Source organism: Mytilus galloprovincialis, chromosome 8 (genome assembly GCF_965363235.1).
Source record: "Mytilus galloprovincialis chromosome 8, xbMytGall1.hap1.1, whole genome shotgun sequence".
NCBI lineage: Eukaryota > Metazoa > Mollusca > Bivalvia > Mytilida > Mytilidae > Mytilus > Mytilus galloprovincialis.
The window spans coordinates 88274613-88301790 of record NC_134845.1 but is presented as its reverse complement, the minus strand read 5'-3'; the positions used below and the strand labels follow the sequence as shown (position 1 = coordinate 88301790).

Genomic DNA, 27178 nt, shown 5'->3' with positions numbered 1-27178 from the left:
TATTCTTTAGTTTTCTATGTTGTGTCATGTGTACTATTGTTTTTCTGTTTGTCTTTTTCATTTTTAGCCATGGCGTTGTCAGTTTGTTTTAGATTTATGAGTTTGACTGTCCCTTTGGTATCTTTCGTCCCTCTTTTGCTAAATCAAGGCAATATTTGGGGACTTTTGAAAAGGTACCTATGCTCTAACAGTATAAGCAAAAAATTCCGAAACACTGTTAGTAGCATATTTATCTATTGAAATACAATTTCATAATATCTAATAACATTAATTTTGTAGATTAAGCTAATAAAGTCCTTATATTTATATAAAGTAACATTCATTTATAGTGGAAACTTGTTTTAACGTTAAATAAGCTACAATGAAAAAATGCTTGCTAGTCCCTCTCTGTAATAAATATAAGATAACACTGGTTAATTTCCCAATCATTCTATCATGAAGGGGAATTAAATAATTCGACTTTCATTTATAGTCTTTTTCAAAAATGATGAACGGTTCTTTATATTGGTATGTAATCATTTTAAACGTATCAAATTTATGAAATTATATTCGTACATCAATGTTTAGGATACACCAATAACAAAAACTGAAATATATTGAATTGATACATTTTGTAATCATAAAATAATGAGCTGTTAAAGGGAGACAATACTCGCATAATTGTTTTTCGAATCGGCACATAATACAAAGGAATGTCACTCTTGAATACAAATGACACATCAATATAATTAATTAACAGTGCATTCGTGCTCCACCTTTAATGAAGATGCTTAGTTATAAATATAATAAAAAGTTGTAAATCTATAAGATAGTGAAGACTAATGAAAGCTAACCCACTGTAAAACAAATTCTTTAAAAATTCTTAAAACTTCCTCAGAAAAATACTCGAGACACTTGACTTTCATAGCTCATAATTAACGTTTGTTCTCAATATTTTAATAAAGTAGTAAACGATTATTTGCTTCTCAAAGTGTAAAACGCAATGAAAATCGTATGCTTGCATCATCTTACCCAAATACAGATCTAATTAAGTCCTGAACATTTAATTATCTGTTTGTTTATTTTTTAAAATACCGGTTTGAAACAAATTACAAGTACATGTTAAGATCCGACTAAATACAGATATCCAGATATCGTCGGGTAAATATGCTACTGTTAGTAATACTCTTCTTTATGGCAACAAACTGTCATACATATGAAATAGAAAAAACGGTGTAAAGTCTTCTGATTTTTCACCATTTTTGGTTGAAGGAACCGGATTTGATAACCGCGTAAGAAGTCTGTTTACCAACAACATGTGCATAAATTTTTGAAAGTTCAAACAGGTACAGGTGACACTAATTAAACGAAGTATTTGTTTTTAATTTGGTAGCGTTAAGCAAACGACAACAACTGCCACGCAACGTTTACATAATTTAGGTAAGAAAGAAATGCACTCTTAGTATCTTAAACTACTGCAAATTATCAAAATGGCTTTCATTACTGATAGTAAAGTTGTTCGAGAAACGATTCTATGTAATGAAAATTTAAATGACATATAGTTTACACGAGTTTGCAAGTGTGAGCAAATCTCGTGTACAGGTAGCTTAACCAGGTGTATACATGTGAACAAATTTAATGTGAAACCAGTGTACATTACATTAAACTAATTGTAAACATGTTTACTGTACATGGCGTCTGATGTGAGCAAGGCCTATGTTGTATTGGTTTCTCTCATTTTTAAAGGCCGTACGTTGACCGTTAGTTGTTAACATGTACGTCAGTTGGTGTCTGGTGCATAGTTACATCATCGGCAATCAAATAACATACTCTTATTTCTGTTGATGTGGTCATTTTTTTTTGGGATGTTGAATATATTTGCTTATGTCATAGTGTTGTTGGTCTTTCTTCTGCCTATGCCATTTTAAATGAAATATTTTTGAATGTGTTAGGGACGGATGACGTTGACTGGTCTACAACATTTAACTCCTATATCCACTTATATTTCATCTTATATAAAGTCTCAATCATATCCTTCATTGTCGTGCATATGGCATCACCATAATAGACTAATCACTGAATATTCAAAACTAAATGAGGTACTCTAGCATGGTACCTAGTAACCCTAACCAAAACATAAGCCCTTCGTCAAACTTGCTGCAACCTTTTAACCATGTAAATGAAGGTCGCAGTAAGCTTGCCGTAAAACATATTATGCAAATAAGATTTGGCGCAAGTTTGCCATAATTGTTTGCTGCAAACTTGCTATAATGGTTTGCTGCAAGCTTGCGGCAAACTTGCAGGAAGTACACATATATCAATGTCATGTCTGTAGACACAATCAATTTATCTCTTTCAAATTACACAGCAAAATTTTAAAAAGAATTCCTGCCTGTATACAAACAGTCATTGAAAAAAATACTTGCAAACTTATGAGATTTAAGAAAACACATATATGCAGTTGAGTTTTGAAAAAGGGGTCAGGGGTCATTCTCAAATGACATCATATACCTTTATTAAGAAATGAAAAAGGAATACTCTCAAATATGTATTGGTTGTAAAGCTAGGTTATAATTGCATTACAGAATTGAACTTAATTTTAATAAACAGGGTACAGTACACATTTGATCAGTTACAACATTCACACTTATAATAGCTAAGGTTTTTCAAGCACATTATATATTTATATATATATTATTCATTAGCCTACTATTGTAGAGTATTATGACAAAGCAAAGACAATTACAATTAATCATATACAAACAACACGAGTTATGATTTACACAGAGATAGTTACTAAAGACAGGATCACGACGAAAAGTTCAATTATTTACATATGTTCTTTACAGTTTTTTTAAAGATAATTTCTGTACTTCTAGTAGCAGTTGCAGTTCTGTAACAATTTACAAGAATAGTAAATAAAATGAACACACACAGAGTTCACGTTCTTCATTCCCTAGTTCTCAGTTTCATAAGGGGAAGGCAAAAGTAGTATACAGCTGTTCAAAATTCATAAATCGATTAAAAAAAAAACAAGTCCGGGTTACAAACTAAAACTGAGGGAAACACATCAAATATAAGAGAACAACGAAACAACAGAAACACAACACTAAAATGTAAAACACACACAAACGATCTATAACCTAACAATGGTCATTTTCCTGACTTGGTACAGGACAATTCAAGAAAAAATTGGTAGGTTGAACCTGGTTTGTGGGTAGCCAAACATTCCGCTTTTATAGTAATGTTAAATATAATTAAAATGACAACATTACATGACAGGACTACAATACAAGCAAATGGGAGAACATGTAGGACAGAAAAACACCAATTAAAGCTATCAAAAGGTACCAGGTGTATTATTTAAAACACCAGATTTCGTCTACACAAGGCTTATCAGTGTTAGGCCAGTTTGTTTTTATTATAATGTTTTACCATCTTAGTTTTATTGATTGTGTCTTGTGAAATTTTATTTGTTTGTCTAGTGTTGTAAGTATGCTGTCTTGTGTTCTCTCCACAAAAAAGAACGAAGTTGAAGGGCATTGAGGATCAGAAATTCCTTAAAGTTTTGCCAAATACATCTAAGGTAATCTATTCATTAAACAACGAAGATGTCTTGTTTGCTTGTCTTGTTTGACACGTTTGCTGTTTTCCGTGTTGGTCATTACTCTGACTTGAAGGCCTTATTTTGACTTTTACTGGTTTACTTTACACATTTTTACTTCGATGGAGAGTTATCTCATTGGTACTCATTACACATTTTCTTAAATCTAAGAAAGTGTAAAACATATATAATATGTATATGTCCTAAATAAAACGATCCTCGTTTATCATATTTATATATAATCAACATCACTTAATTTGTTGCACAATAAAATTCTAAGCATGCAATATGTCTGGCCCTTGTGAATTTCTCCATTTAAAAAAAAATGGTGGTCCCGTGCCCATTACATTGAAATACAAACACAGAAATAAATGAGGACTTTGCATTCAATGTATTGTTTTTAAATTTGAGTTAAAATTAAAATGGGAGGTGTAGGCGAAGACAATGACAAAATTGATCATAGCTGTAGTTTATTCAACAAACACTTCATGAAAGACAATGGTTATGATTATTATAATGCGTATAAATTGTCACAGTCAATGGTAAAATGATACTACTATGTGAATTCATGAATGCTCTCCTATGGTCAAAAGTACTTTCGTTCTCTTGAATTCTGCTCTACGTTTGGCATTTGCTTTTTCTCTTTCTAATCGTCTTCTCATTCTCCGCCTGAATATCCGTTCGCCTGCAAGTAGTTCTCTGTAAAGATTAATACGTGGAATGAAAATCAAAGTTTGGAAGACTGTAAAGATATCGAATAAAAGTGTGTTATAATTTTTGTTTCAGATAATCGGCTGCGGAAGCTATAACGATGTCAAATACAAAGTGTGGTTTATTTTCAGAAAAATACAAGGCTAACTCTATTTCCGAGATAAATTTTCGCGATTTTCATATTCTTCATTCAAAATTGAAAAACCATATGAGATTAATGCAACTTTATCATATTTTAGAATTATTTCTTTCTATGGATTCATACTATCTGAGGTATCTACATGAAATTACAAAATAAAGACCGCACGTTCTTTTGCTCCAGCTTCCGATACGCTTTTCTTGATACGTACTCGGGAACGTTCCATTTCAAACGTTGGAATACCAAGGATGTCGAAAAGCTACATGACCAAAAAGGACATGGAACACAACACTCAAATCGATGTAAGGTGTGTTTTGCCTGACGGGTTGTGAAACTTAAACTTTTCTTATCAATTGTTGGGTTTATAGACGGTTTATTTTAGAATGGTTTGTTATAAAGGATGACAGCAACGAAAGACCGGAAAACCTTCGTAAAATTAATATACATTGTAGAATAAATATAAAAAGCCCGAGACATGTTGACTCTGATCATTACATTTCTGTATTATTTGTTCTACATTTTCGCTATAGCTTACCATCTTGCCACAATTCAATAATAACAATGATACAATTGTTCATTGACAAAATACAAGTCAAATGGATGTTGCTCTTATTTCTCCCTAAAATATGTTTATACATTTTGAATCTATAAACTTAAGGTACTGATCAATTACAAAACTACGAATTAAAGAAAGTTTGTTCATTTATCCAAACAACTAAATGCACGTTTAAAAAATGGTAGAAAAGCAAATAAATGTGTTGGAATTAAAACTTTGATTATTACAACACTAATCCAGCATCCAGTGTCTGAAATTGCAGTATATTTCAAGTCCACTCCAATTATAAAATATAACTTGAATGTATATTTTTAAAAGTAACAACCAAGTAAACATTTGATATATGTCATTAGCAAATTCCTTTTAATCTTGAACTCGTACGCTACTTTTAAAACCAACGTAATCTGTAAAGCCTGAACTAAAATGGTTAAACATAAATTGCAGAATTTTTTTTTTGCAATTTCAGTTATGTTCAGACATTGGTCTTGCAGTCAATTTAGTCCCAAAAACTGAACCACGATTGTGTAGATCATTATTGAACGCAGAAGAATTGTCTGGACAGAACTGAATCTTCCGCAATACATAAATCTAGATATTTTTTGTAAATCAAACATGAATTAGTTTTCGGAGATAGATCTCTCAGTTGCGTTTTTAGATAAACGTTTGGTCTAGTGTTTCAATGCACCATAGCACTATTAATAACAAGATTAGACATTTTACAGATTATGACATTAACGTGCTCTCGGCGATATTTCAAAATTTAAAGTTTTTTCCATCTAATTGGTCATGGAATAGGAAATATACAGCACATGTGTCAAAAAACCATTAAGTATTTTATCATAACATATTAATAAATCTCCTATGACGTGTTCTTTTGTTTTTTTTAGAAACCGTCGATTCACGTTTGAAACTTATAAATGCATTTTAAATTTCAGTAAAGTATGATCATACTTCGTTGTTAACTGATTTTGGGTGTCAAATATTATGAATATGAATAAAATGAAACGACCATGTCATAATTCAAAAATAGCATTTTTACTGGTTTATCTGTCACCACTAACATTAATAAGCAAGATCTAGCTTCTACATTGTATACCAAACCATATGCATAATCTAAATACCTACCGAACATCTTTTCTAATTTTCTGAGAATTAGAATGATAGCAAAAATTAAGATCAACAGTTATCGAAAAATCTCAAGATCGTTAAAAGGGTTGTGATTGTTGAAAGAGTATGAAATATGGAAAATAGAAGTAGATTCATTGCATTGAAAGAGTATGAAATGTGGAAAATAGAAGTAGATTCATTGCATTCTGAATATTGCTGTACACTCATTATATTCATATTAGAGTGATTAATGTGGTAAGGGCTTTCAAAATACATATTTCAGGGAAATTTTAAGGGTCGCTAAAATAATCAGGAATATCAAGGTTATTGTCCACTTGTTTGATGTTTTTGAGCATTTGATTTTGCCATTTTTTTAATTACTTTAGTTTTAAATTTCCTCGGAGTTAGTGATTTTACTTTTTAATGCAAGCTTTAGGTTGTCATTGGGGTTTTTATGGGGTTTTTTTTCATTGTTTTGCTTATAGTGTTTTATGGAAATAAACATATACATGATATATGCATTTGTGATAAGTACTAACGAAAAATCTACTTCGCCATCACCATCCATGTCTAGTTCGTCCACCATTTTGTCTAACTGGAATTCTGTCAATGGAAACTGGGCTGTCTACAAGATGATAAATTATAAAAAATTGTATTGTGTTATAATGTTACCCACAATAAGTATATATATGAAGACCATAATTTGACCTATACAATGCTATAATGGTTTACTTTCACAAATTATGACTTGGGTGGAGATATGTCTCATTCGCACTCATACCATTTCTTCTTATATCTAAATATGTGTGTATGTTTGTGTTTTGTGTATATGTGTTTAATGTGTTGCACAAAGTTTGGCATGATTGGGCGATGACGACGTGATACACGCATCGATCAGAAGGGTTTATATAAGAAGAGAAAACACTATATGTATAACTAACCCGATTTACTTAGCTTTACCGATGAAAATATCCTTAAAAATATTTAACAACCTCATAAAAAAACATTTTATACAAAATGTCAATCCTGGTATCAATGATGAGTTGATTTCCATGTTATTCAAAACAAAACAATTTTAAACTATTTTTGTCACTGTTTGTTTTGCTGCTTTTCTATTTTTTTTTTTTTTGCTTTTTTGTTTATTTGTTTGGTATTTGGGAGTTGGAGGGTGGCTGTTTGTAAGATTTTGTTGAAGGATTATAGCAGGAGAAATCGAATAGATAAGCAATGACAGTTGTCTGATACAAACTTACTTTCATCCCTTGTTTAAACTCGTCCCTACTGACACTCATGCTGCCATCTTTGTCCAACCATTTCATTAGATCTATCACTCGGTAATTATTTTCATGCATATATTTAAAAAGTTCGTCAACCATGTTCACATTATAGTCTATGCCTTCAACTTCCCGTTTTTGTAAGCCGCCATGTTTTAACACATTTGAATATAGTACTTCAAAGGGCCGGTACATTGTTATATCATCTACAACGGACACAAAATCTTCGTTGACGTCAATGTCCTGGGGAAAAAAATTTAAAAAATAGATTAAACCAAAATTATGATTGATAACGAAATAATTTTCTAAAGTTTAATTTCGCTTTATAGGTAGGTTAAAGCAATTCAAAGCCAGGTGTCTGCGGTATTCCAGAAAAAAATATGAATTTACTTGTTGTTTAGCAAACATTTAACAACAAATCCTTCAAATTATTTAACCATTATTATACTTACCCCCATGTCCAACTGCTGTATCCGGCAATTCTCGGACTCTTGTATTACTTTTATTATGGCAAGGGCTAGTTCCGGTGAAACAGGATTTCCACGTATCTGTAAGTACAAATTATAATCGAAACAATTATTAATGATGTGAATAATTATACTTATACCCCATTGGATGTAATTATTATGCAAAAATGATTCTTAAGATTTCTACTGTTTATATACCATTGACGGTACAGTTTTAACTGCACCAGATGTCAAGATGTCGAAAACTGTTATTTCTGCAGAGGCATGATGATGAAGAGCTGATATATCAAAATGAAACAAGTAACTTTAATCGGGACTACGATTCGGAGATACATTCTTTGATTAAAACGATTTCCAAAATTTAACAACAACACCTTTGACAATACTTGCATTTTCAACTTCAGCATACATTTACTTTTCTACGTTCATCTCTATCTTCTTTTTAGTGCGTAACATACATGTAGCGAGCCGAGTACGGGTCTGAAAAGTTGTTCTCACTTAAACAATTATTTCATTGATTATTTCAAATGCCAAGAGCGTACAGGGACTTATTGAACAATATATTCTGTTAATGTGACTATTGAAAGTGCTAAAAACACTTATATTATTGTTACAGGTGCCTGTTTCTAGGCTTTGCTAGTGAATGAAACATGTAAAACCCGTACTTTTTTCAATTATAAAAATGACAAATTATCTTACACGTAGAGTTTCCAGACCGTCTCCATTTTGTATTCCATCTAAGAGGTGTTTAATGGCTTCCTTATTCAGTCGGTTATTGGATATATCAAGTTCCTTCAGTGTTGTATTTTCTTGCAGCGCATGACTCAGAATAAAACATTCATCTTTGCCATAACCATTCCATGAAATATCTAGTTTGCGTAGACCAATATTTTTCTGAAATATAAGAGAGCTTCTGAATATAAAATTTGTTTCCGAAGGTTTAACGCAAATGTTCAATGCCAGAATAGTAATGCTCAAACATGACACAAACGAAATAAAACAAAAGATAAAAGCTTAAATTCATGAAACGAAACATAAGACGTATATTATATTATTTAGCACTGCAACATGTGTAATAAAAAGTAGTCACAAAAATACTGAACTTAGAGGAAAATCTAATCGGAGAGTCCATAATCACATTGCAAAATCAAATAACAAAACACATCGAAAACGAATAGACAAGAACTGTCATATTCCTGACTTGGTACATGCGTTTTCAAATGTAGAAAATGGTGGATTAAACCTGGTTTAAAAAGATAAAAGATAGTAACACGTATTTTATTCTGTTTGAGGGTTTACAATGTTCACTAAGTTTTAACAGCTACAATAATAGAGAGTTTTTTCTATGCAAAATAATTATGACATTCAAAAAAAATTACCTGTAATGCTGCTACTATGGCCATGGCACCTTTACCTCTAAGATGATTCCAACTCAAATCTAAAATTCTTAAGGTATCGTTCATAGCTGTAATATGTGTAAAGAATTGTTAAAAGATATGATCATGTAGTGTGGAAAATCACTAGAGAAGTGTGTGTAGTAGCAATGATTTGCTAGTTTCCCGTAATGATTAGTCAAAACGTTTTCCCGTTGAAATGTAGAATCGAAATTTTTCGCAATCTTTGACAAAGTACAATATACAAGCAATATCTGTAACAAAGAAATAGTTTGTAATCGTCTACTTAGCAATTTTAACACAATTTGACACCAAGATCACATAAACGAATATATAATGTATAACGGGAGTTAAAAATATTTTTCAGTATCTTTCGGTTTCGTTATTGAACGTTTAGAATGCCTTGTCTGTCTTTGGTGGGCGGCATTTTTTAAGGTTGCTGTTCCATTACCTTGATATAACACTATTTTTGTTCAGAAACAGTCCGAGATCTCACAAAAGGTGACCCCAAAATGTTCAAAGGTATGTACTGTGCGATGAATTGGTGTTTAAACCTGCAAATTTATGATGTGAAAATACTAATGTGATATGACTAAGAACCCTGCTTTGTACTAGCATGTTAGTCCTTGATAACAAGAACAGTTCGGTAAGAGACAATTCATATGTGTGCCTATAATATTATCCGTGTCCTAAACTATAGTCATTCTTCCATATTACCAATAACTCACCTATTGCGGATCCTAAAATCATCCCTCCTTCACCGCAAAACTTATTATGGCTAAGAATTAATTCACGTAAACATGGAGCGTTCTGAAAGAAAGAAATGAAACAGTTATACTTCGATTGTTTTCGGTAGAAAATATATCATACATTAATTAAGAGACCCTGCAATAACAAATCAATTGAGAACACATACAAACAAACAAACAAACAAACAAACTGGTTAAAGATGACGGTAGGCAACATTAACACTGTGCGGGACAAATTTGCCATTCCGGTATCGGCAAATCTGACTTTGTCGGTTTACAAGATATCAAAAAAAAATTTTGCCCAGTGATAGATTATTGAAAAATTAAAAAAATGCCATATGTCCCAACTTGTCACTGTTGTCACTCTTGTCACTGCAGCTGATTAAAAGTACATTTCCCATGGGAAATTTGATAATTCCCATGGGAATATTAGAATTTCCCATGGGAACATTGAAAGTTCCCATGGGAAAAATTACTTTTCCCATGGGAAGTTTAGAGTTCCCATAGGAACTTTAAAGTTCCCATGGGAACATAAGTAAATTGTTTGTTCCCATGGGAAGTTCTAAATTTCCCAAGGGAATTTTTCTTCCCAAGGGAACTCCTTTTCTTCCCATTGGAAAATACTTTTCCCATGGGAACAATATTTTTTCCCATGGGAACAATATTTTTTCCCATGGGAACAATAATTTTTCCCTAGGGAACAATATGTTTTCCCATGGGAACAATAATTGTTCACATGGGAAGTGATATAACTAAAAAGAAAACATAAAAAATCCTCTCATTGCATGAGTGAAGCAATTTCACAAAACGGACTAAGTTATTATGGGTACAAATATTTCTTTGAATCTTAATTGTAGAAATATATAATTGTGTGTTCTACGATTTTTGTCTTGGCATGCTTAATTGAAAGTAAATCACTATGTGTCAAAAATTTAACTACTATAAATTCAGAAATTATTGCTGTTTTTATTATTGTGAAAATAGTGACAGGGTTATAATCACAATAATATACACTTGCATATTGAAATTTTTTATGAACTAAACAGGATTATTCTAAATTTTGCACACAAAAAAATGATGAAATTGAGAAAAATCGCACTTACAATTGCTAGCAATAATTTCTGAATTTTCAGTATATAGTTTTGCATATATAGCTTTCACACCATTGCACACAGTGTCTTATGTTTATCCATTTGAATGTTTTTGTGTTTTTTTCATGCAGACATTTAAATGTTGATAGGTCTTGCTCATTGTTGACGGCTGTTCAGTCACTGGCTGAAAATACCTTTATCTCTGGTTTTTAGTTGTCTCATTGGCAATCACATACCATATCCTTACTTAATTTCAACACTTCTTAAGGGACGACATCAAAAGTTCAATGTAAGATAAAAAACTTAATTCACATAGTTTTTTCGCTGACCCCCCTACCCCCCTTCTTAACTTAATTTGGGAAAAATTGATTTACCTATATGAATATAGGTAAAATCGATTTTAGATTAACAAAACTTGCAGCAATGTTGACCCCCCAACCCCCAAACTATTTGATTTAAGTTTTTTATCCTACATCGATCTTTTGATGTCGTCCCTAATTTAAGTTATGTACATTTGAGAATATCATTTTCAAAAAGACAAAACATTACAATTGGTATAACAAATAAGGCACTTGTGTTTTAATATTTCATCTTTCACTGAGATAACACCATCAAGTAAAATGTGTGAAACAAAAACAGAAAGTTAAACAAACAGCAATAAAATAACTTAAGCAAGTGTCAATAAACCTGCACAAATAACATGAATAATGTATCTAAGGTCATAAGCAAGTGACAATAAACATACAGCAATAATATATCTAAGGTCATAAGCATAAACATGCAGCAATATTATACATTGTATATCTAAGGTCATAAGCAAAAGACAATCAACATACAGCAATAGTATATCTAAGGTCATAAGCATAAACATGCAGCAATAATACATCTAAGGTCATAAGCATAAACATGCAGCAATATTATACATTGTATATCTAAGGTCATAAGCAAAAGACAATCAACATACAGCAATAGTATATCTAAGGTCATAAGCATAAACATGCAGCAATAATATATCTAAGGTCATAAGCATAAACATGCAGCAATATTATACATTGTATATCTAAGGTCATAAGCAAAAGACAATCAACATACAGCAATAGTATATCTAAGGTCATAAGCATAAGCTGCTGTGTATAATTATTCTACCCCCTACATAACAGTTCAGTGCATAAATAATTCCATCCACAAGACATCTTCCTTCAATTGGTTGAATAAATTTTGGCAACTTGTTCTTCAAACATCTTCTCTGTATATTTGATATGACGGAGAGCCATGTACATAATATTATGTACATGAATGGATAACGCATGTGTTTATTTCGACAACAAACATGACAAAGATACTATTTTTTTTCTTAATTTCTCCATAATCCATCGGTGAATATGTAGGTTGTTACATTTTACACCATTGTGTTCTTGTGCATCTTTGATAGTACTCCATTTTGTTTATAGCAATTTTGTAGAATTTTTTCTATTTCTTTTTCCAGAAAAACACACAATTGAGTTCATTTCACATTAATTAATCCAATTAGCACATTATGTAGAAAAGTATTAACAAATAAGTTTCCTCTTCAGTATAGACTTGCAGGACCTGACGATGATCATAAAAACCAAGATATCTGACCTATAAATACACAAAATAAAAAAAAAGTTATAAACATGATAAATGGAGAAAAAAACAGCAATATATATAAGTTTATTTTATCATGTTTTAATTAAAGTCATAAGAAACCTCAAATTAAAAAAAAAATATGTATAATAATTATGTTTTTTATAACTAAATGGATAGTTTTCATTATGCAACTTAAGTACATATACTTTTTTCTGAGGAAAATTCTTTAATTTGTCCACATTTAGAAGAAGTTTACTTATTTTTAATTGCTTGCTTCCAGGAAGCAATTCACCGATACATATTTTCCATATACATAGTGACCCGAGCGTAACCCTCCTTGTAAAAATCTGGTGACCACAATATGCAAGGATCTGTCATTGAAATAAACAAATAGCTGATTACACATGTTAAACACGTGCTCAATACCCATGCTTTTTGTGATTTGTTTACTATAAGGTGACAATCGGTAAAACTCAGCTTCAAAACACGGCATTTAATGAGCAGCATTATTTGTTAAATCATAACAAACAGAGAGAAAAAAAATTGACGATTTATATGATATACTTGTGAAAATAATGATAAAATCGTGCACAGAGGACTAAGTTTATGATGTATACATGCATTGGTTCAAAAGTTGGACAAACTTTATTTTTGATCACTCACTCGTTTCATATGACTTTAACATTTGAGAAACTTTCATTTGATATTCTTACTTGTCATGCTTTATATGAGTTCTCTTATTTCAGTGCTTTGTGTCCAAGATTTAATATTCGTTGTTTAGTGCCTTGCAGTGATATTTAAAGTTTAGCCACTTGCAAAAGTTGTTATAGAATGTTCATATGTTGTGTTATTTGAACCACTGTCCTATATTATGGTCAGGTAAGAGGTTGAGTGCTCACAGACATGATATTTTTTTATTAATTGTTATTGTTTTTGAACATGTTGAACTAAATTGGATTGTTTAAATCTTTTCATGTTGGGATCTTTATTGGCTGACCTATAAAGGAAGTGTTGTCTCATTATTGAAGGCCAGCCCATCATTGGCCTTTAATTTCTTGCATCCACTTCTTTGAACTCTGGTGGATAAGTCACTCATTTACCATACCACATCTTCTTATTTTTATAAGAGTCATCATTCAAAGGCATGCAATTACTTTTATCATGTTTATTACTGTAATTTAGAAATTATCCAGAGGTTTTTAGTAATGCGATTAATGTGACTGGGTGAGTATCGCAAAAATAAGAAATCATATTTTGATAACAGAAACATATATATATCATCATTGCTATTTTTAAATCTGTTCAGAAATATATCAGTGACACTCAACGTTTTGTTTGAAACTTACTTTAATTTTTGTTTCATCTATTTTTATTTTTTATTTTTTTTCTACACTCCAACATTAATTCATTTATTCCACTAAGCAAGCTTAGTGTCTCTTTCAAGCCATATATATATTTCTAATGACTTATAAAGGATATTTGCATGTTTCAAGGTACTTTAAATAACTGATGATTAATTGCCTATATATTTAAATATATTTTGCATTTAGTAAGTAACACTGTTAACATATATTTGCTCGTGTGTGCTCACAAGTAGCATGCATGTTCCACTATATTGCATTATTTTAAATACAGTTGTTGTGATTGAATTATACCTTGTACATGTAATATGGAGAGAGCTTTTATAGGCTGTGCCTGTTGCTCAATCCTTTTCATATCTTAATGAATAAAATATGTTTAAAATCAAATATTATGGTCAGGTAAGAGGTTGAGTGCTCACAGACATGATATTTTTTTATTAATTGTTATTGTTTTTGAACATGTTGAACTAAATTGGATTGTTTAAATCTTTTCATGTTGGGATCTTTATTGGCTGACCTATAAAGGAAGTGTTGTCTCATTATTGAAGGCCAGCCCATCATTGGCCTTTAATTTCTTGCATCCACTTCTTTGAACTCTGGTGGATAAGTCACTCATTTACCATACCACATCTTCTTATTTTTATAAGAGTCATCATTCAAAGGCATGCAATTACTTTTATCATGTTTATTACTGTAATTTAGAAATTATCCAGAGGTTTTTAGTAATGCGATTAATGTGACTGGGAGAGTATCGCAAAAATAAGAAATCATATTTTGATAACAGAAACATATATATATCATGTATATATAATTGATGCAGATTTTTTTTGTAATCACAATAAGTTGTCCATTCCCTGAAAAATCACAATAATAAATGCAAGCAATAATTTCTGAATTTACAGTATATAGAAGTGGTCTTACCATTTAGGCCTTGTTGTATTCTGTTTATCTTGTTTTGTCGCTCATTTCTATTGAAACTGTTTATATTTTTCATTATTTTTCTATATTTCTTGTCCTATAAAACATAAAAAGGGTAAAAACTATTATTAAACATCAGTATTTTTTTTATATACAATAATATTTAATAAGAATGGAATATTTGTGCTATTTCATTTCACAAACTTTTTGTCAGTCATGACTTTCAAAGACTTTCACCCTGGTCAATAGTTTAAAAAACAAACATTCCCATACTTTTTCTTGGTGTTCGTACTAATTTTTCATTGGACAACAAAAACATGATTCAACTATTCTTCTATGATTTGTTTTGCTTGACTACGTTAAACTCTGAAATATTGTTTACAGTATAATCTGTATGTGTCTCACTCGTCAAAATTTCAAATTAATATATAAATAACCAATACCAATGCTATGCATGGCTCAGCTTGATACAAACGTACACTTTAAACCCTGAACAGTTGGAGCAAGTATGGACACAACATTCAATTCAAACTTTTCTACATTGGTTAGAGGTATAGGGGGAGGTTGAGATCTCACAAACATGTTTAACCTGCCGCATTTTGCGCCTGTCCCAAGTCAGGAGCCTCTGGCCTTTGTTAGTCTTGTTTTATTTAAATTTTAGTTTCTTGTGTACACTTTGAAAATTAGTATGGCGTTCATTATCACTGAACTAGTATATATTTGTTTAGGGGCCAGCTGAAGGACGCTTCCGGGTGCAGGAATTTCTCGCTACATTGAAGACCTGTTGGTGACCTTCTGCTGTTGTTTTTTTATTTGGTCGGGTTGTTGTCTCTTAGACAAATTCCCCATTTCCATTCTCAATTTTATGGATACAACTCTGAATTGTAAATTTGGATTGTGATTCAATAGTTGATGCAGCATAGGTTTCTGACATTGAATGAATGTGGTCCAAGTACTTAAAAATTTTAAATTGACAATTAACCTCTAAAATGGTCCAATATTCAAAATCTTAATACATGGTTAGATGCAGCATATCAACATGATCAAAGAACCCAAATAATTCATTATTTGATGAAATCAAATAAAGTTCATTTTTGGACCCTTTAGATCTCAATGTGGACCAATTTGATAACGGGCCAAAATATCAAAAATCTAAATGAATGGTTAGATTCAGCATATCAAAGAACCCCATATATTCATTTTTTTTTAAATCAAACAAAGTAAAATATTGGACCCCAATTTGGACCAACTTGAAATTTGGGCCCATACTAAAAATCTAAGCAAATATTCAGATTCAGCATATTAACATGATTAAAGAACACCAAGAATTTAAATATTATTAAAATCAAAATAAGTTTAATTTTGGACCCTTTGAACCTTAAGATAGACCAATTTAAACAGGACCAAAAAACTAGGAATCTAAATACACAGTTAGATTTGGAATATATATATATATATATATATATATATATATATATATATATATATATATATATATATATATATATATCAAAGAACCCCAATAATTCAATTTTCTATAAAATCAAACAAAAGTTTAATATTGGCCCCTTTTGGCCCCTAATTCATGTAATTCCTAAACTCTGGACAAAAACCCTGGTCACAAACCCTGTGTTTGAGTTTCATAGATTTCTGTTAACTTATACTAAAAGTAATTATGGGAAAACCAAGTGTTTTCGGACTACGACGACTACATGATAAATAGAGAATGGGAATGGGGAATGTGTCAAAGACCCCCCTTTTTTGGACTATCAATGCATTTGAATGGGGACATGTAATTATCCCCCCTTTTTTTCCTGGGTTAGGAAACCCCTTTTTAAAATGACTGGATCCGCCCCTGAAGGGTCTATAATTAAGTTTGACAACTTCAGACATACTACTTTCATGACTTTACCAAAAAAAATTAACACATTTCATCCAATTTAATTTCATCCTTTACTTGCTATTTCATCCATAATATTTTAAAGAAAGAAATTTGGAAGGAGTATGATTTTAATTTGCAAGTTATACACTATCCAAACTAGAGACCTAATATAGTAGATATATACTTGACTATAAATTTAAATCAAACTTGGGGTGACTGGGGACAAAGATTTAAGGGAATAGATGACAGTTTACCTACAATGATCTAGCTTCATGGCAATGGCATACATTACAGACTACATCATGTACATGGTCATTCTTAATTGTGTTTAAACTTTGGGAGTTCATTTTTTTAATGTTTAAAGCTAACAATTTCAACTACATACATTTATCAAGATTTGATTCTACATCTATACTATTAAACGAGAAGACCTCATTTTTGGTGTCGCTTCTCTTCTTTCCACAATAAATTAATTAACACGCCTCTGTGTCCTATAGGTACAGTGCATAGTCGCATTTGTCATCCATTCATATGATTATTCAGATTGAGTTATTTTAGGAGAAAAACGAGAAAAAAGGCATCCGGGTATTGTCCCGTCATTGTACGAAATTTTAAGTCAGATTAGACTTCCGGTTTGCGTTTTTCTGTATACTTTGAACATACATATACTACGAATAAAGTGTATTTTCAGAATTTTATCTGCTATCATTTTCAAGTTTACTATCCACGGCAGTCACAGAGTTTATTAAATAGAGAGGGTCTGTATACTATATCAATGATCACCATGGATCGATTAGTAAACTTAGAATTGAAAGTAAAAACGCTTTATTTATATAGTAATGAATGTTCATAATATACAGATAAGCGCTAAAACTACTCATGTGAACTTTTGATACTTTTTCTGAAATTCTCCAGTCATTAAATCTTTTACAAAATTCATTGATTACAAAAAAAAAAGAAGATGTGGTATGATTGCCATGTTGAGACAACTCTCCACAAGAGACCAAATATAGGTTACCGTACGGCCTTCAACAAAGAGCAAAGCCCATACCGCATACTCAGCTTCAAAAGGCCCCGAAATGACAATGTAAAACAATGCAAACGAGAAAACTAGCGGCCTTATTTATGTACAAAAAATGAACGAAAAACAAATATGTAACACATAAACAAACGACAACCACTGAATTACAGGCTCCTTACTTAAATAAATGTTCATAACATACTAAATGTATGTCCATATTGAAATTGATAGAAAACCAAAAATTGTGAACTTTGGAAATAAAGGTGGAGGGTAAAAAAAAACATTTTCCTGTCCCCAATAACCTATGACTTATGATACTTTTGCTGAAATGCTCCAGTCATTCTGTATTTAACAAAATTCTTCCAACAACACTTTACATACTGATACTTTAAACTACGCTCTGAATGCCCGCGATTTCGCGGGTGTGTTCTAGTTTATATATAATTGTGTATGTCACATGTGTGTACATGATGTATTTTAATGTAAAGCATCTGAAAACTCATTAGCCGTTTCATATTTATTTCAGTTCTTCAAAAGGCAAATTTATATGAGCCTATGCCTGAAAACAGAGATTTCTTATTAAGGAGAAAGCCCCGTCCCACGGGGGGGTCTCTTCCTATATAAAGGTATATACATATAAGCCGCTGGAATGGGTCCCTTTTTTGATCCGTCAAATATATCAATGGGGTGCAATTTTACCGAGGAAATATATCAATAGGTAGTAATTGACCGATTGTGATATATCAATGGGTGATAAATATATGAATGGGTTATGATTTCGCTGTGAAATGATGTATAGGTAGGGATTTCACAATTATTCAATATATGAATGGGGGGTGTTTTTAAAATCCCAGCTGCACACCTGTACCCAAAATCCCATGTTGAGACCCCCCCGTGCCCCGTCCCCCTTTTTGGTGTGAAATATTTTGTTGATTATATAGGGAATCACTGAAGCATGACTGGAGCAAGCATCCCCATTTCACTCAGGTCATTGGTGAAGAGTTGTCACACAAAATAAATGATATCAAATGTTCATATGTATATGTTTTAGCTCGTGTAGGTGTAAGGAGGCAACCATTTGATTTGTAGGGCGAAAAGGGTGAATAATCTTGCCTTGTAAAACTTGTGCTATAAATAAAAATTAATACATTTCCATTTAAAAATCCGTCAGCCCAATCTCATCCAGTGAAATAGATTATTATCTGTTTTCGAAATTATATGGAAGTACTTAGTAGTCCAGACGCATTGCAAGGCATTTTTTCTAAGGAGACGTGTAGACTCATTTAATTGGGGGAATGGAACCAATAAATTGATAGGATCCGATATGATCTTCCCAGTACGGAGCACCTATTTTTTTTAGGTAATTATTATTAGTGTCGGTGATCTCACAAGTAAATCAGAGAAAATATTGCATGCAAATTAATAAGCAGAGAAGAGACAATTATCAACTTGTGTATTATTCATTTTCTCGCAGTTATTTACGGTAAATTAACTATATGTATATATATCCCAAAACAGGTGTTCGGTTCTAGACTAGTACGATACAATTTAGTAAAAGTTTTTAAACTGCTATATTTTGGGGCCGAAAAGGGGTCTTACTGAACCTACTCCTTTATAAATCTTAAGTAGGCATGCGTGGGTTCCATTTCATGAGACCTACACGGATTTTTTATAAAATAAATTTAAAAATTAAAAATACAGTTTTCAATTCTTTCCCGGCATAGATAAAAAAAAAATATGAAAATAAATAATCTTTTGAGAAATAATACGATATGGTTTAATTATTTCACTTCATTATAATGATAAAATCCTTTAGATCTGAAATGTTTAATTAAAACGAATTTATCATTTTGATCTACCGATAAACTTTAAATTGAAGTAACATGGTCAGCTAAGTAACCTGATTAGTTGCATGGCTGATTACCATCTTACAGGTGACCCAGTAATTTTCCATATGACACTAGCGTGTACCCTCGGGGTGTGTATAACTTATTTTTTGGGGAACATCCTGTCCACGTGTAATACTTAGCATATATTCCAACATTTGACATTAAACAAATTTTCTTTGTAGCATCGGAGGCAATTTCATGTTCAACCACACAGAAAATTTCACAAAAAAAATATGATAAAATCATAAGAAAAAGAATAAGAAATACTAACAAATAAATTTGGCATTAATAAAACGGGGATTCGTGTATTCAAGAGCTTATTTTCAGTGGACAACAACAAATGGAAGTTTTTAACGACCTTGACTGGCTATAATATATATATAGCACTTGCACGGTCGTTCCAGTGGACATATGTCATACCAGATTACTTATTCTTTTTATATATATGACAGTTATTGTTCAATCTGATACACGTACCTATAATGTACAGTATTTTGAACAGCTTCAAATATATGGGGTCCGTAGTAATACCGCAAAGGACCTCCGATCCTTAGTGCACTAAGAACAAAATTGTGCACTAAGGACCTGATGGAATGATAAAACTGTTACAAAGGACATGGCATATAAAAATAGACTTTGTAAAAATTCATAATTTTAAATTTTACAATTATACCTTTTTTAATTAGAAAGTTATCTAATGTGTATTCGACACGTGCCTCAAAAAAGTGATTGTCACCTTTTAAAATAGTGTAATAGGTAGAAATTCACATTCGCTCAACCTTGACCCGTTCATAATCTGCTAGTATACTGTTTAAACATGTATATATGGTATTTCAAATTGTTCTCTATTTTTTTCCCATTTGTTTGTTTCTGCCGTATTTATTCTGTCTGTTATAATTTTTACTTCTAAAGTAATAAAGTATTTTCAACTCTTTTCAGTTTGGGAATTTTTAATCCTTTTAATTTTAAAAAAGACAAATAATTGTGAACACTTCACGGAAAAGTGAGGATTTATATTTGGTTGCTACAACGTCCAGTTGCCAATACTTCATTCATTTTTCTGATGTCAGAGACCATGCCCCACAGCAAGGTTTTATAAGGATAGAACATAGGCAAATGCAAATAGATTCTATTGACTATATCTTTGCTGCTTTGGTCTCTGCATGTATAATGATTCATTATGTTTTATGGGATACTTAACTTCTGTTCTACAAATTTTATATTAAAATATATTCTGATTTTTCATTTTTAATGAGATTTTAGTTTCTGTTAATAAGAGGCAGTTAAAAAAAACATGTTTTAATCATAATTATGGTGAACCCAGCCCCCCCCCCCCCCCCCCCCCTGTCAACGTGACACCTAACCACACCGCTTGAAAATCTTAAAAAAAATTTTAATGTTATCTTTACTATATATTGAATAGGGTGACACGTTGTCGCTACATAATAACCAGATAAAATGGATCTTGTTTATACAAAAAATATTTCAAGATTGTGGTTTCTCAAACATATGGGAGTCACAAAATTTTGTTAATAAATAATGGTTAAAAACTGTCATAAAGCAGAGATTACTAGATCAATATATTCAGAACTGGAATTCCCTCATTCAAAATTCGTCAAAAGGTATAAACTACAAAATTTTTAAGAAAAACTTGGAATTGAAGAATATTTTAATATTTTGGACTTCAAAGACGCTATTGTTTTTTGTCGATTTCAAACGACTAATACTAAGTTTCCGATTTAAACAGGAAGATGGCAAAACGTAATCAGAGAAAACCGCTTTTGCAGTCTATGTAACAATCGACAAATAGGTGACGAATATCATTTTATATTTGAATGCAAATTTTTCAATCAAAAACGAAAAGAGTTTTTAACTGCATATTTTACAAAACGGCAAAATACAGTTAAATTCTCTGAACTTATGTCAAGTACAAGAAAACCAGTTCTGAAGAAGCTTTGTTTTTTTTTTATAGAAAATATAAATACTTGTGTTTGTCGGCCAGTGATGTACTCCTGGCTTGTAACTTTTGTAACCTCTCTCGCTTGTTTTGTACATATTGTAAATATTTATTGTTGTGTTTGTTATCTCTGTACCGATGTAATGCATTTGCTTTATGAGAATAAAGATATATATAGAAACTTCTTTAAATATACACAAGTCACAATTACATTGGCCAGAGGGTAACTTGATAATTAGAGGATCAAAGGATTTAATTAAGACAATCCAAGACTGCTACCTCTATATTTTATTATACATATCATTATTAGCCTCACTTAGGGTGATACAGCAGTTGCAAAACGGGTAGATACGATCTGTAATCAAATAATTAAACTAATCAAAAGTTTATTTAGAGTAACCAAGGATTTGTATAGTTAACTATACAAATCCTTGGAGTAACCATATGCCGGATGAACAAAAAGTTTGCCATTTATTGAAAAACATATGGTTTTATATAACAAGAAAACTTCTCTAGTATTCTAAACATTTATCACGTACCCCCTCCCCCAAACCTCCGCTTCAAGCTCTAGATTCGCGCCTGCACATTGTGAATTATATTTCTTACATCAAGATGCTTATTACATTATAAAATAAAATGGTATTCATCTTCAATTGTTGAAATAAAGATGAATTGTTAAAAAAAAAAGCATTGACATCAGTTTTAAAGTTATTGTTCATAGGAGACAGTTATGATTTATAGTCTCTTTTTAAAACGTAATATAATTTTACCTCTTGGAGTTTTTCTATATTACTTCTGTAATAGGATTTTGAAGAACCCCACGGACACCACATACACTCATGCATATGTCTTTCATTCAAGGTATAATGATAATATATATGTAAACTCTTGTGTTGTTAACAAGGAAACGAAATCTCAAAAGCATTTCTGTCTCAATTTGTATCTAAAAATAGGGTTCTTTAATTTTAATAAAAGCTTGCATAGCAATTTCCTTAAAAACAAAATATAACAAAGGCAAAGTTTTAAAACACAAAATTCATTTTTTCTTTTTTTTTTCTTTCATAAACTTGAAATTTAACCACGCTAAACCGTTAGGTTTATTCAACAACAACCATTAATTAATCAATAAGTAACGATAAAAAGACAATTGTGTATTGGATTAGGTTGATTGAACATGATGATTAGTGAATTTGCAATAAACCGTTGGTCACGTGCCGAGTGGCACGCGTTGATTAAAAAGTCATTTAACTTCAAAATTACAATATCTATTGATACCTAACTTTACAGATATGAGGTATTTAATCATATCCTCCTATATATCCATATTCTCTGTGATCTTAAAACATCATTTTAGTGTCCTTATTTTTTTAATGCAAAAACTTTCTTCTTAGTCAGCGCCATTAAGAATTCCTTTGCGGTATTTCTACACACCGAAATATATGGCCTTACTATTGGTAAAATATCACAGTACTTAGTGTCACTAATAGCCAAATTTTAGAATTGTTTACTTACATAGTGTAAGCGGGATGCGGGAATCTAAAAAAAATAAATAGTAACTATAAAGCGAGATCCGTGAACAGAACCCCCAAATGAGACCCCATTAGTTGTGGCTTATTTTTGGTCTTTTTAGCTAGTTTCCTTCCCCTACATTACTTGTAAGTTGATCGTTTTTGTAAAGCAGCACTCGAGGTCTGACAGTATATTACCAAGAAATGCACAAAATATTGAAAAAGAAGGTTTAAAAAATTTAAATAATGGTATGCACACACACTCCCCTGTCAGCACAGACAATTGTATTTTTGTAAACGCGCCAAACTCATTTCTTCCACAGTGAGACAAGCTTTACAATGTTGATGGTGGTGAAAATCTAGTCCAAATAATTATGACGTCTTGCAAGGCTATTTTATTTCTGGAACGCTTTCCTCTGACGAAGCCGAAATGTGAAACCAAATCAACAAGAAGTCTAACATTTATAATAGAACTGAATATAAAATCGAAATGTAAATGGGGAATGTATCAAAAGACCAAAGAGCAGATAACAGCCAAAGGGCACCAATGGGTCTTCAATGCAACGAGAAAATCCCACAACCCGAGGAGGGGTTCCTAACCAAAGACAAATGGGGGGGGGGGTCCAACTACATGTCCCCATTCAATACAATACAATACAATCTGCTTTATTTGAAAAACACTCCGTCACATTGACATGTGAAACAATTAAGAGGTAAATTACAAAATACAATCACATACAATTAAAAAAATAAATAAAACAACTTAGAAATAAAATATATGGAAAATTACTTTATATTATAATATTTTAACATTATAATATTTTAGTTAACTTTGAAATGAATTATATATAGACACATTTTTAAGTAATAAGTTAATATTTGTCAATGACAGTTAGTCCTTTCATTTTTGCTTAATTCTGATATTTCACATAGTACTCTGGAATATGCTGATTTCTGATATTTTTTAACTAATAAAGAATTGCATTCAAATAAATAATGGAATTCATTGCCAATTGCAGTTAAACACAGATTGCATGTCCTTTCTTCTTTTGGAATGACTTATACCATCTTCCCAGCTCTACTGGGATTTTACATTGCAGCGTCTTAATTTTGAAATATATTTACGTTCGAATGGTGTTAATTTTAAAATTCAAATGCATTGATCGTCCAATAAAGAACAATGAAGAAAGGGGGTTCCAACATGTCCAACCCTCAGACCCTCCTGGATCCCTGCCTGTGAGCCATGCTTTAGCTTGCCATTAAACAAAAATGTATACTAGTTGAGTGATAATGGACGTCATATTAAACTCTTCGATATAAAAAAAGAAACTAAAATAAAAATCATACAAAGGTCACAAAGGCCATAACTTCTGGCTCCTGACTTTGGAAAAGTGCAAAATGCAGTGGGGATGAAAGCCTTTACTGTAAATTCCTGAAATTACAATTATATAAATCATCTCACATCTTTGCGCATTTCTTGAAATTGGTCATATTAATAAATGCATGCAATATTTTCAGAAAATTTCAATATATAGGCTTTTTTAAAAAAGTCAATCTTGTGCATGATTTCTCAATGATTATACTTGCACAATTAACACATGTTGTTCTCAAAACTAAGAGGTGTCTATGCTATTTATGACAATTTTCATGGTTCAGTGGTTATAGTTAAATTTTTGTGTTTTGGTCTGTTTTCCTCATACTTTATGCAATAGGTCTACTATATTTGTTGTATGAAATGATTGTAAGGTGTACATGTCTAGTGGGATGATGTCATCTGACCTTGACCTCATTTTCATGGTTCAGTGGTCAAAGTTAAGTTTTTGAGTTTTGGTCTTTATCTATTAAATACTATAAGCCATAGGTCAACTGTATTTGGTGTATAGAAATATTTTATGATCTATATGTCAGCATGGTCAGTGGCGCAGGTTTTATTTGACCTTGATCTCGTTTTCACGGTTCATTGATCAGTGTTTTTGTGATTTGGTCTATTTTTCTTAAACTATAAGTAATAGGTCAACTATAATTGTTGCATTGAAGCATTGTTAGCTGTATATGTCTGCCTGGCATGGTTCATCTGACATTGACCTCATTCTCATGGTTCATTAGTCTTTATTTATTTATCTTGGTTAATGTTAAGTTTATGTGACAGTTGTGATAAAGCTTTATACTTAGGACTATCAACATATTATCAATGATTAGTAAAAGAAGGCGAGACATGTCAGCGTGTGCACTCTTCTTATTAAACACACATTAATATACATCATGTACATTAAACAGCAAAAAAAAATATTGATGCAAGATGCCATTCAATAATAACTTTTACTCTTTTATGTATAGGACAAGAACTATAGAAGATACAGAGAAATTATAAACAGCAGAAATGATAGGCAATTTAAAATTTGCAGAAGCAAACTAAACCTAAATGGTAAAGCCACTTTTATTTTTTTTTTTTAAAGTTGTTGAACTTGAAAGATGATAATCATGATTACTATAAAAATTAAAAGATGTGGTATATTAAATATGAAAACTATCATGGCTTTAAGAAAGCAATTGTAGGCCTGTGACGACCTTCAATAATGAGAAAATCCATACCCTATAGTCAAAGTAGGCAGCTATAAAAGACCCAAAGATGAAAAATTGAAACAATCCAACATGTCCAAACTGTAAAACTAATTGCCTAGTTTATTACAAAATAAATTACAAAAAATAAATATAACCGGTATGAAACAACAACAACAACAACCCCTAAATTTTAGTGTCAGACTAAACTTACAAAAACTACAGGCTCTGAACTTTGGACAGGCACAATAGGAATATGGCAACCTATGATGTAAATTTCCTGCAAACACAGACTGGACTAATGTAAATCAACTAATTTTTCGCGAATACTTTATTTTGCGTTTTATACTTTCTAGTCTACATCACAGCTAATTATTTTTCCCAAGGTTCAAGTTTACTTAATGAATTTTAATAAAGAAAGATACATATGAAAAACATTTATTGCTGTTTCTCTCTCCATTTATAACATTTTATTTGTTTATTTTGTGTATTTATAGGTGAACAGACATCTTGGTTTTCATGATCAATAGGTCATTACTGAAGAGGAAACTTAAAGTTGAAATTTATTTACAAAGTGCATAATTGGATTAATTTGAACTGGAATGTGTGCTTTCCTGCAAAAAAGAAACAGGAAATTTCATCATTATCACATGATAATACCCATAAACAAAATGGAGTTCTATCATAGATACACAAAAACACTATTGCATAAAAGCAACAACATATTATATATATTATTCGAAAGAAAGGAGAATGCAGAACAAATACTATTTTGTTGTTGAAAAAAGGAACACCAGTTTTATCCACTCATTTACATCGCTCCCTCATATCAAATATACGGAAGAAGATCATTGAAGAACAATTTGCAAAAATGTTTTCTCTTAGAAGTGAAGGAAAATGTTAAGTGAATGGAATAATGTATTCACTGAATTCTTACGTAGTGGATTGAATAACTGTACACAAGCTGAAACAGAAGACAATTTTAATTTAAAATAACACGAAAAGTGTATATTTTATTATTTAATCTGCAAATATATAAACAAATTCTTTAGAACACCACAAATGGTATGACATTCAAATTGGTTGCTTATTAATGTATTGCATTGAAACAATTACAAAGAAAACAGAATCATTTGCTACAAATTTTTTTTATAAATCATAGTTAAATTTTATAAAAAGTATGAACAATACCTAGATGTAAACAGTCAGACTTTATCAATTTTCAATGTCATTAAAATGTTGAGTCAAACATTTATGAAAGTTTTGAATATCATTTGCATCAACTATACAGTCTTGTAATAATTATATTCATACTGTTTGTATACATGGTATAGCGAAGAAATGTTTAACAAGAACAAATAAGGGAAATTTGATGTTCAGAAATTTCCTTAGAGGAAATTT

General features: G+C 31.3%; 1 protein-coding gene and 2 long non-coding RNA genes across 6 annotated transcripts in view; 1 reads left to right on the top strand and 2 right to left on the bottom strand.

Annotated features, from left to right (window-relative positions):
- Nucleotides 1–4036: 4036 nt before the first annotated feature.
- The window catches only part of LOC143042772 (uncharacterized), a 36661-nt gene continuing 13519 nt past the window's right edge, over nucleotides 4037–27178 (bottom strand). Inside the window, exons 7-13 of the mRNA XM_076215235.1 lie at nucleotides 9960–10041; nucleotides 9217–9302; nucleotides 8537–8731; nucleotides 7823–7918; nucleotides 7350–7613; nucleotides 6636–6721; nucleotides 4037–4282 (exon numbers count right to left, since the gene is read on the bottom strand). Coding sequence (XP_076071350.1) covers nucleotides 4150–4282; nucleotides 6636–6721; nucleotides 7350–7613; nucleotides 7823–7918; nucleotides 8537–8731; nucleotides 9217–9302; nucleotides 9960–10041 — 942 coding nt within the window. The 3' untranslated portion in view covers nucleotides 4037–4149. The remainder of the gene's footprint in view (nucleotides 4283–6635; nucleotides 6722–7349; nucleotides 7614–7822; nucleotides 7919–8536; nucleotides 8732–9216; nucleotides 9303–9959; nucleotides 10042–27178) is intronic.
- Nucleotides 12415–19155, bottom strand: LOC143042775 (uncharacterized). 2 transcript variants are annotated; one of them, XR_012968116.1, is made up of 3 exons: nucleotides 19013–19155; nucleotides 14965–15058; nucleotides 12415–12694 (listed from the first exon to the last, which is right to left on the bottom strand). It is a non-coding gene; the product is annotated as an uncharacterized LOC143042775 (long non-coding RNA). The 2 variants fall into 2 exon arrangements; XR_012968117.1 differs by having other exon boundaries at nucleotides 18978–19102.
- Nucleotides 19115–27037, top strand: LOC143042778 (uncharacterized). Of its 3 annotated transcripts, none has more exons than XR_012968122.1 (3): nucleotides 19115–19224; nucleotides 25556–25643; nucleotides 26275–27037. It is a non-coding gene; the product is annotated as an uncharacterized LOC143042778 (long non-coding RNA). The 3 variants fall into 3 exon arrangements; XR_012968121.1 differs by lacking the exon at nucleotides 19115–19224 and adding an exon at nucleotides 23212–23467; XR_012968120.1 differs by lacking the exon at nucleotides 19115–19224 and adding an exon at nucleotides 23213–23446.